The sequence below is a fragment of the Scomber japonicus genome, chromosome 8 (genome assembly GCF_027409825.1).
Source record: "Scomber japonicus isolate fScoJap1 chromosome 8, fScoJap1.pri, whole genome shotgun sequence".
NCBI lineage: Eukaryota > Metazoa > Chordata > Actinopteri > Scombriformes > Scombridae > Scomber > Scomber japonicus.
In genome coordinates, this window is record NC_070585.1 from 15,890,338 (window position 1) to 15,902,496 (window position 12,159).

At 40.7% G+C, this 12,159-nt stretch overlaps 1 protein-coding gene across 1 annotated transcript in view; it reads right to left on the minus strand.

Moving 5' to 3' along the window:
* Positions 1–11,644, minus strand: part of spock1 (SPARC (osteonectin), cwcv and kazal like domains proteoglycan 1) — a 99,932-nt gene extending 88,288 nt beyond the window's left edge. The window contains exons 1-2 of the mRNA XM_053323912.1: positions 11,420–11,644; positions 10,754–10,891 (exon numbers count right to left, since the gene is read on the minus strand). Coding sequence (XP_053179887.1) covers positions 10,754–10,888 — 135 coding nt within the window. The 5' untranslated portion in view covers positions 10,889–10,891; positions 11,420–11,644. The remainder of the gene's footprint in view (positions 1–10,753; positions 10,892–11,419) is intronic.
* Positions 11,645–12,159: the final 515 nt, after the last annotated feature.

The following is a 12,159-nucleotide window of genomic DNA, read 5'->3' on the forward strand; positions in this document are numbered from 1 at the left end:
GCCAAAAAAAACAACACTCTCTACAATCACTCTGCCAACAGGGGTTTCCTATTTGGCACAGTAAAAACCAGGCAAATAAGGCTGCTGTGGCTCATCTGCACTCATGGATTCAACTTATAAGTTATAAGATTAGAAGAAGTGAAATCAAACACTGGCATATGGAGAGATGTAGAGGGAGCCAAACCCCGGGGAGGAAACATCTGAGCATCTCCAGAACCAGCTCACAGTGGGGGTGACGGCTTCATTAATGGCAACAGCAACATTCTCACTCAAAGCACTCACAAAAAAATATACAAAACCATCTTGACATATGCCCATATATTCAGTTTGACATGAAAATATGATGATCCAAAAAGCTATGTATGTATTATGCATAAAACACTACACAATTCTGTTCATTCACAGACATAAAGACACACACTGATATATTCCCCTTTCCATTAAAACCAGCTGCCGGGGATGTGAGTGAAAATCCTAAAACACTGCAGACATATGTTAACATAAAGCTAAATGTCCGTCCTTAGTATAATGTTGATTTTCTAACTGCAGACATGCATGAAAATGTAACATGGTAGTAAATATAGTGACGACAGATTGAACCCATGTCGGCATATTCATCAGTAATGAAAAGAATTGTTGTTGCAGCCCTTTTATGGTTTATGATACATATAAGATATGATTAAATATATAGTATATATCTTCTTATGGAGGAAGAAACAAAAGAAATGGTTGATTTTGCATTTACTAGTTCTATAACGTCTACCTGAGGGTAAAAGTTCATACAGAGAATATATATATAACACTGTATGTGATGAGTCCTTCAGTATTCTACGTGTCTCTCTGATTACAGTGTCCTTATAGGAAGAAAGGAGGAATAGGCATTCATCTGACAAGATGGTGAAAACAGTATAGTGTGTGTTAACCTCAAAATTGATCATAAATATAAAAATCTAATAAAACAGCCCTGCTTGATTTGTAAGATTGTCCATAATAATCCAACACAAGCACAACTGTCAAAACAATATGGAAAAATCATTCATTCAAATTTCAGATTGTCACACTGCATTGTCGTATCACCCAACCCTTAAGGTATTACAATAATAATGTGTACCTAGACATGAAGTTGAGTTCAACATGCAGTACAGGAGATTCAATATAATACATTTTAGGAGAAAGTAATGACAGGATTTTGTGATGTTCTGCAGTGAAGTACAATGAGGTCTAATAGACTATTACTCTGATACAAATACAGAATGGTATTTTTCTAATAGTCCAAATATGTTTTCTCTGTCTTGGTAAATCTTGAAACAAAAGCATATCAGACAGAACCTCAAAATCAAAATAATCAACAGCTTAGCGGGACATTATATATCAGTGCCAAATAGACCAATAGAAAAAACATTCCCAACAGAGAGAGAGAGGATTTTGGAGGAGTGGTTATGACAAAGCTTACGAAAGACACGCATACGTCTTGTATTGATGATGGATTCCACATTTCTACCATCCTTCCATCCTCCATCTGTCCATCTGTTCAGCCCACAGTGTTGATGGGCTCCACATTAAAGCTCTCTTCTGCTACCATTTCTCTTTTTTCCATTTCCACTTTCTTATCATCAGCCAAAATTGCACTGGCAATCCTTTAGCTCCCTTCCTTTGTCTGTGTCTCTAGCACGCATGCACACACGCTCACACACACATGCAACCCATTTCTCCTGGTCATAAAGGACACTGACCTTTGTCTAGTCTGTGACCGAATTGTCCTCCAGTGTATTTATGTGTGTGTGCATGCATGTGTGTGTCTTTTCACACTCTTATTGATTATATCAAAGCTCCAATCAGGGTTACCAGGCCCTGTAAATTTACTGATCGATCTCTGTAAGAGCCTCAGGGTGGATGGGATGTGTGTATATTAACAGACATGCAGAGGCACTAGCTGAAGAGAGGCATGAATATTTCCACCAGTGAGTTTAAAGAGGTACAACATGACACAGACACATGTACTTGCAGCTGGAACTATGCAATACTTGTCCGTCTTTACGCACACAACTCCACAGTCCTACAGCGCAGAGATTAGAATCAGCATTTTCTCATTTGAAATCAATAGCTTAGTGAGAAATGCACACGTAGAAGGAGCGCATGAAAATAGAAAGGGATGAAAGCAACAGCAAGAGAGAAAATGAGAGCGAGAAGGTTTATTTTTCAAGGGCACTGTTTCACTGGGAATTAGCAGAGTATAAAACGAGCAAAGGAAGAGCCAAGGGAGAGTGGAGATGATAAAACAGTATAAAGCAAAAGTATATAGAGGCAGCTTAAGAGGAGAAAGAGAAATGGAGGACAGAGTAGGACGGGGGGATAAGAAGGAATGACAGGTGTTCAGCCAAGTCTTCACTTAATTGACGGAAATACTGTGTGCCTGCTGGGGAGCGTTCACTCAGAGGGTTTATGTCTGCGTGTGTGTTTGTGAGAGAAGGTGAAGGTGACTCCAGGGTTTGTCATGTCTAAGCTGCTTCTCTAAACCGCACCCTGCCCCTCCCCCTCAGCTGTAAAAAAAGCCAATCAGAACACACACATGCACACCAGGGCAGAAACATCCAGTATATATGACAGCAGACAACCAGTTAATATGGCTGCAGCAGGAAGATCCCAGGTGTGAATGTGTTAGCAGAGCAGGGATGAAAAACATTTTGCCTGCTCAGCAAAGCCCTTTCCTCCATAAAAGGGAGAAAACACGTGATACAAGCTAGCAGACACACTGAAAATAATGGTGTCACTGCACATGTTTCCATCACTGAAAAACACACATGCAAACAAACACACACCATCAGGGTGTTTTAATAAAGACAGGAAGCAGAGGTATTTGACTTGGATAAAAGAATACTGCTGATGAAAGATGACAACATTAAATTGTCAACATGAGTCTGAGCTGTGACAGGACAGGTTGCATGCTCTACCACACAAACACATAGCAGTGTGTTACTTGCAGAGATTCAACCTGCCACCAGGTCCAACGACTAATGAATAAACAAATGAAGCTTAGCGAGTTCAGACAGGAAGACCACCTTTTTGTATGCTCACGTCATAGTTTTATTTCTCATTCTTTAGTCATCCTGATCCTTCTCACATCTCATACTGATACTATTCTGTCAAAGCTCATATTTTCCTTGCTGTTATTTCTGGAGCATCACATCACCTGGTCAAGTCCAACTAATAGCACAGTAACACACCTTCATTGTCAGCCTTTCATATTGCAGCTGTCTGTTTAAATGTTCTCCCACTCTGCTCAGGTGCTTTCTTGATGCTGTTTTGTGCGACCCACCACCTCCCCATCACCACCCAGTCTTCAGATTCATCAATGCAACACTTCAACTTCATCAGCCCGATCAGTTTCAGCCTTAAGATGACTTGTTGTGATTTGGCCCGAGATTGATTGATCGAAGTCATCAGCCACCACCACCAGTGTCTGGACTCCATGGGGGGGGGGTCTATCATGCTGATGCTCAGGACTTATGTCTTTCGACTCAAAAATTCTCCCTACAGAGTCCAAGTGGTCTCTCCTGATTGAAATGTATGAGGAAATATGCAGCACATGTACATACACATCCAGTCTCCTTCAGAAATAAGATTTCATGCAATTCTGTACAGCTGACAGCGTACATGCAGCGGGGAAAGATATGATTTCAGTAGGAAAATAAAGAAAGTAGGGAAAGGAGGACAGGGACAAGAAAAGCCTCTTTTAGGAGAAACAAACAAGAGGCTCAGAAGAGTGAAAACAACTTTTCCACCTCTTGAGGATAAAAGTGGGTCTGTCTGAATGGCAATGACAGCTTTTATGTCACTATTTGCCAAAAGCAATTCTGACAGGAGAGGAGAGGAGAGGAGAGGAGAGGAGAGGAGAGGAGAGGAGAGGAGAGGAGAGGAGAGATGAGACAACCCTAGATGACTCAAGGGCTTTCTAGAACACCCTGTTTCATTTAACAAAAGCACTCAGAGTTGGATGCAGTCTGAACACAAGCTGCGGTATAGCAACTATGTCTCATAAATTTCAGTAGGTCAAAATTAAGATTTAAAACATCAAAAGTGATATAGGATTTAATGCCAAGTTCTGCAACTTGATTTCCAACACTTTGTACAACAGATACATTACTGAAGATTGATACTCAGCCCTAGACAAAACTAGATGAGACGACTATGAGTGCCAACATACACACATGCCTGAGACAAATGACATCCTGACATCTCCAGCAGTGACGATCATTTCTCTTAGCGCTGGTCATGTCATGTCATGTTATACACTGACTCTCCTATACCTTAATACTTACTATACTGTACATTTACCTCAACATAGACTACCCAATAATATCCTCTCACTACATAAATCCACCAATAATAGGTTGGCCCAGGCCTGGACAGCAAGACAGGCTTGAACTAGCAAGCTCAGCTGACTTCACTACATTATAACAAGCAATTACACCTAACTGTTAAATAATATATTGCTACTGGTCTCCGGTCTAATAGCTGTGCCTCTCACTAAACCCAATATTAAAAGTTGATTTTTCCTTCTTTTCAAAGCAGAGACATCATGAAATTGAAGTCTGGTCTTGAGGTGTAAGATGGCGAAGTGATTAGGCACATCTGTAATCAACTACCAAATATATTGACTGTATATTTTCCTACGGAGAGCCAGAAAGCATGGATGTCTAAAGCCTTATGAGCAAACACCCTAAACCATAAAGAGAGATATCGGTTACAAATTCATGTTCAATGGATCTAACCCTGCATGCTGCTGACACCAGATTTGGATCGCTTATTATGGTCTTTTGTTACTGCTGCCGCCTCTAACACTGTTCCAGCTGGACCCCTCATATTCACGTTTGTCCTGACCAGAATATGTTGATGTAGCCAATAACAACCAGGCAGCTGCAGGCTTACAGCAAAGATGACCCTGCCTGAAACAGAAACACAGTCGAAATAAGTGCTGCATACAAATGTGTGTACATTCACTGCAGCTACACCTTATTTGCATAAAAGCTCAAGAAAATTAAAGCAGTGATTGTAACCTAAGGAAACTGGGAATAATGTTGGCAGAAACAGCAAGGGATTTTGGCAAAAGAGCAACAAAGGTGGATGAGCAAATTTAAGGATTAAGAAACTATATAATTGGCCATAATCATTTAGATATCCTCGAAGAAGATCCAAATCATCCACACAGAGGCAGTGCACTATAGGAAAGCGAAATGAGACCACTCCACAATGAATCAGCTACATAATTGTGGCAGGTGAATTAAGAAAGTCCACATATTTCAGTCTAAGTCAATATGGTGTGTCATTTTTTCAAGAAATGTTGTTTTAATGAAGAAGTGTTTTAACTTGAAAAAACATGATGGATCATTGTTTATGTGGACTAGAAGAGGTCTAGAATAAAATTGTCCGTCTGCAATTACGCTGATTTTCCAATACATAACAGCCAAGTTATGTGCAATATGACTGGCCAAAAGTATAAATCAAAAGCAATTTTCCTTATGTTTTCAAGATAAACCACCTAAACTTTGACTATTAAACCATTGCACCAGCTCCCCTGCCAGCAAATGGACACTCATACATTATGCAGGAGGGAGCAAGTGGCTCATCAACAGGGATGCAGAGTGAAACATGGCAGAGAACAGCACAGAGGAGGAGGAATGGGTGAGTGCAAAGGGGGAGAGAGAGAGACAGAGGGAGAGAGGAGATGGAGAGGGTTATGGTTGAGGAAGCACAGGGTCATTCACTACTCCAGAGACAGAGGGAGAAAATGAGAAAATGAGAGAAGCCTGGAAGAAAAATGTGGAGTTCATGACTCAATCAGAGTTGAGAATAGATGGGTGAGAGTGACTGAGTGACAGAGAGACATGGAGAAACATTGTGAACAGTTACTTCACATGTTTGTCTGACATGGAGTAGGAAATAAAGGCTGCTCTCTGTCTCTGTGTCATGGACTTAAAAAAAGAGCTGCAGATCTATGTGTCTTTTTGGCTGATGACAGGACTGAGCTACACAGACAGAGCAGAGAGGCCACAGCAGACAGGATTATTCTCTGCATTCACACACAAACCAGCAATGTGGCACCTTCCTGCAGAGTTGTGCGGAGGTGTGGGCGTGTTCATTTTTGCTTTAGGATATAACTGGTGGGACACAATGAGTAAATAATGTTTTATTTCTCCAATTATGAAATAGAGGCAGGACTCTATATAGGTGGACTGGTGAAAGTAATTAATGCAGCCTTGAGTTTGAACTTTGACCATCGCCACTTCTGGAGCCAGAAGTGACGATATTCGGACAAGAGGATGGAGCTCACCCTAACACTATAGCTGCTACAGTAACTTGATTATCACAGTGCATTTACAGTCTATGGTTAACTTTGATAATGCTAATGCTAATTTTTGTTAGCAAAAAACAGGCTCAAAACCATTAAGACAAAAGGTACTTACTGGAAAACACTGAACATTGAACTTCTTAGAAAGTCTTTTGGTACAACCAAATAGTGACTTTTTAGGCAACCAAAATGTTACAATTAATTTTCATGAAATAAAAACTTGACAACTACACCTATACTCTGTGAATCTGGGGTTGCGCTATGGTTACATTATCTAACCATCGTCAACATGGTAGTGACTTCCTGATAGCATCCACCTGTCACTCAAAACTGCAACACCCTTAAGCTAAATTTAAATAGGTCAGTTATATAAAAAATGGCCCCCATGTACAGTTGTCATGAACCGAGAAATCAGGGAGACCAAAATTGCACTTTGGCTGTAAACATGTTTATTTCTGCTTTAAATGTGTGCATTTTAACATAGGGGTCTATGGAGATTGACTCACTTTATAAACTGGCCTCAAGTGGCCATTCAAGGAACTGCAGTTTTTGGCAGTTATACATTAGCCCCAACGGTTGCCACTTCAGGCAAATTCTTACTTCACGTCGGTTCAGCTTAGACAAAATTGCTGCAGAGCATACTAATAATTTGCTACAGCACAACCTAATGATGACAGTGTTTCCACATTGCTGTGTTTGTATGAAATATGTGCAGTAATTTTCATATATTGGTCATATACATTTATGTGAGAAGCCACCAACACTGACAGCAACAACCATCCAACGTATGGGTGTAGCTTTATTACTTAAAGTACGATTCTAACCAATATTTGTTTGTACACAAAATGCAAGTTTGAGACAATATAATTTTAATAAAACACTTGCACCACCTGCAAGGCTAACATCATTACACATAAAATACAGGTTAACCCATACAGGTATTGACCGTCGGTATCAGATGCTTCAACAAAGTAGATCACATTCAGTTTAATAATTTAATTCTGTAAAGTTAGAGCAGAAAAGACTTCTCACTAATCTGCTGTTGTTTGTGTTTTTTTACAAGACATCAGCCTGATATCTGCAGACTGTGGCTAGCTAGCGTTAGTTACCTGGCAGGTAGAGAGAAACAACATAGAATCTGGAAACTCTTCAGTCGACTCTCAGCACTTCATAACAAGAGATGATGCTTGTGAACTAACACAAGCCAATATCACAGATCAGTGAGAATCATTTTCAGACTGCTCTATTTGTAGATGTGACCGTTAAATTTAATACAAGATAGCTAATGTAACTATTCACGTATCAGTTAACGGGACTGTCATGACTCAAAATGGCAAATGTAACTACCTGAAAACCATTGTAAAAACATTGTAATAACAATTCACAAAAACAAACATGAATTGACTGAATTAATTCAAGATATCACAGAGCCCTTGCATTAGATAGGCTATTTTGTCATTTCATGGCCATGTATCTTTCGTAGTCGTAGTGGACATGTCTCAAAGTACAATTTTAGACAAATGATAACCAATGATTTCACCACAGTTTTCTCAGGAATGTCAAATTTCACCTGGAAAAAAACTAAAAAAAAACAATTTGAGTGTATAAAGGCCTTTAGACACTACGATCAAAACATGAGTTCTCTGTCCTCTATCATCAAATTTAAATGCTTGCAAAGATGAAATTGTTTTGTAGTTTGAAATTGTTTCACACTGAAATCCTTTTTCTTAATATATGGTCTTGCTGTCTGTAATATTAAAGTTTTTTGCCAGAAAGAGAAGGAGAGAAGTGACTGAGAAAGAATGGAGGAGGAGAGAAGACACATTAGAACAAAAGACAGCCAATGTTACAGGAGACAAATTACGACCAGCAACTTTCTCTATGTGATAGGGCAAACCACACACGCACATACACACAAAAACACAACAGCAGCTCCTGCATTTGGTTAGCAGCATTGCTTGAAATATTAAACATAAATGTCACAGCCTTTTCCCTCTATCTATTGCTCCTCCTCTCCCCTCCCTCCTCTCCACTTCTGTCCTCTGCCCTCCGCTGACAGCTTGCTGTTAATGAGTTTCATTTGCACAGGAGACCACAGAGAGAAATCAAGAGTGGGCAGCACACACACACACACACACACACACACACACACACACACACACACACACACACACACACACACACACACACACACACACACACACACACACACACACAGACAGATACACACACACAAAAATCAGACCATGGTCACGTTTTTTTTAAGCTTAACCTAACCCTAACCTTAACCACTGACCCATAAATCAGCCTTTTCACAATCGGGAGCATGGCTTTTGTCCCCAATTGGACAAGCTGTCCCTAATTAACTGGTCCTAAGGCTGAAATTTGTCCCCAAAAGTAGCCTATGATAGACCACACACCCATACTGCAGGTAGCAGAGTGTATACAGACATGACTAATACTACCTCTCACATCACAGCTCCTGTATATGGGGAATGCAAGCTCTAATAAGGCCAAAGCCCTGTGTGTGGAATTCTCTGGAGAAACATGTAAGCAGGCAGCGACCATATTGCTAAAAGTATAGCATCAGACTAGAAGGCCATCACTGACAAAATCAGCCTAATGACAACTGATAGACTTGAGAATATGTTAGTCACAGTTCCTGTTAATGTGCTTGTTTACCAGATGCCACAAACAGGGCTCAGAGCAAAATTTTGGTGTGCAATAAAATATTTTGGTGAGGTTTTTTTTTTTCATTTTTAGACAAACTAGTTGCAGTCCATTAATTACTTAAGAGAGATCAATTGGTTTCCGAACCTGTTTGGGAGTCAACCAGCAGATGGCTGCCTTACACACACACACACACCAACACACACACACACACACACACACACACAGGAGTGAAGGACATGTACTTCATCATACAATGAAAGAATATTTTGCAAATGGATAATCATTGATAAAAGATACTATAATTGTGTTCATGACGTATATGATTTAGTGTGAACTCAACCAACCCCTTAAATTTTTTCCTTTAGTGGCTTTAAGGTTGTCAATATCAGACTCTCTGGCAGCATCACACATATGATGTTTACAGTTCAAATTCAACATTGCATGTTTAATGCTGCTCCATCAAATGGAAATACTATAAATCATATAAGTCTTATATATCATGCAGTCTGATATATTTGGTATCTTTGGAAACTCTGGGAGCTTCATGAGAATTTGAAATACTTAACTGTGGGTTTGAACAGTGTGTGGCTGCACAGCATGTGTTTGTATTGACTGAGCCAATGCTGGGCCACTGTTTGCTAAGGAGCTAAAAACAATCAAAAAGGTAAATAATTATGGTAATGGTATGATGATGTGAGAGCAATAGTGAATAAGAAAACATAGCAATGACAAACAGATCCTACTCGAAATGTAAACACTTCTGCATCTCCTGTGATGAATGGTGTAATGAAGCTTTGACACGTGACCTTTGAAGGCCGGCAACGTGCTATTCTGTGCTGGAAGGAGGGTACCTTGGAAAGACATCACTGTGAATTTTGTAGATTTTTTTTTAGCCTGGTTTAAAGTCATGAGAAAAACCTCAGGAAACCATGATTTTTCTAAGAATAAAAAGAACACAGTCAACATATATCAGCCACATCGCATGTCTGTGGAGCTAACATGGATATATCATGCAACATCTGCCTGATATCCATAAAGACACTAGCATCAATGGTACTCCCCATTGGATTTGAAATGTGAATGACAAACAGCTTCCTGCACACACAATGTACAACAGTAGCTCATCGGTAGACTACACAGTTTACACGTTGTATCCGTTGTTTTTCAGACGAACCATAAAAATAAGCTTACTGTCAACTACATATGACATGCAGAGTTACCGAACATAAAGCATTATAACAGAGGCTGTTCTGTATGTTATGAAATGCCTCTGGACTTGTTAATAGTTGCATATAATGAACAGCAGACACTTCTACTGATTCTGACTGTGATAAGGGACCGATTGTGAGTGATTAAATCCCATGGTTATAACTCTTCTTAATGTCAACATTACCATAAAAACAGCGATTCAGTGGGGAAATCATTTAGTCAGTCAAATCAGAAGCAATAACGAATATTCTAATATCTAATAAGCTCTGTGTATGACTCTGCTTCTCTTTCAACCATGGTCTGAACCTGCTGAGTCTCTACAAGGTGGATTATGCCTGCTGGCAAGTGCTCAAGTACTCACAGGGTGTATCAAGGGCGTAGTGAGCTCTCTCTCTCTCTCTCTCCCTCTCTCTCTCTCTCTCTCTCTCACACACACACACACACACACACACACACACACAAACAATGAAGCTAATTATAATGCCCCTCTGGGTACATGTTGTGTTTCTCAGTGGAACTCACATCTCTGAATCTGTTCCAGGATCTGTCCTTGCTGTACTGAGACACGGTGCTCAGCCATTTGTCGTTACTGTTACCGGAGACTGCCGTTTCTCCGCTCAGCAAGAGAGCCACGACAGGTAGCAGAAAGAAGAGCATCTTCTGAAAGAAAGAGAGAAAAACAGGAAGGGAGGATTAAAAGACGGCGTAAAGCCATTCAGAGTGAGACAACTGATAAAGAGGAGAGGAAGGCGCTGCAAAGTGTGAGAAGTGGAATACAGCACTTCTATAAAGTGCTGTACAGAAGTCACATATTGTGACGCATTAATAGTGTCACAATGAGAAATAAAAAAGGGGCACTGTTTATGTTGAGTGGAGAGCGCTCATTTGATGAAATTGCCGATCTTCTTTTTTTCAATCGGATTGTAAACATTAGAGAGTTGTCACCGCGGCAGATGGGGCACGATTAGCTCCCGAGCTGCCCCTCCGCCAATTTAAAAACAATTAGCGGCGTCAACACAATTGTCGCCCCCGTGGAGCTTTGTCTTGGCTTTCATCCGCTTTCTCCTCCATCCAGCAGCCGCAGCAGCAGCGTCAAAGTCGCCTAATGAGCGACCGTGCACTTTCATCTCCAATTTATATTTTCTTTTATAAATCTTTCTTTTTTTTGTAGGTAGGTGCTTTACGTACCTGGGATAGTTCGTTGGTGTCCAATTCCGATTCCCGGGGGAAAATAAGTCCACGGCCCCGGGCACTCCGGTAGCACCCGACTGCTTGTAGAATTGACGGCAAAAGGGAGCTGAGAGGACAAGCGGACCGGGAGCTTTCTCCTCCTCCTACTCGGTCACCAGACACCGCCTCCTCTCTCTCTCTCTCTCTCTCTCTGTCTCTCTCTCTCTCTCTCTCTCTGTGTCTCTCTCTCTCTCTCTCTTTCTGGTTCGCACTAAGCGTGTCATTGATTTTTAGCAGAGGGATTTTTTTCTTCTGTGTTCACACCAGAGCGCAGGCAGGATTTGGGGAGCCGTGTCAAAGCGCTGTTCTGGGTGTACAAACACAGATTTCATTTTAGTCATGCGCCTCTGTTGTGGAATTTGAGCTCGTGTCCACCATAGTAAATGTAATTAAATTACATAAACCGTGTAATCAGCGTTGTTTTGGTGGCCGACACGTCTCTGTGGTCCCTTCTTTCTCAGAACCATGGACAGTGACTGGCTGGCCACATGAAACTTTACGAAATGATATATATATAACGATATATGTTTAAATGTTTAATCTGTGACTCTCTTCTTTAACTCTCTCTGTATTTTTTGTTCGCCTTGGTAACACTCTCCCCCCCCCCCCCCCTCTCTCTCTGCATAGTGTGTTTGTTTGTGTGTGTGTGTGTGTGTGAGTAGAGTTCTGTCATAGGCTACTTTTGGGGACAAATTTCA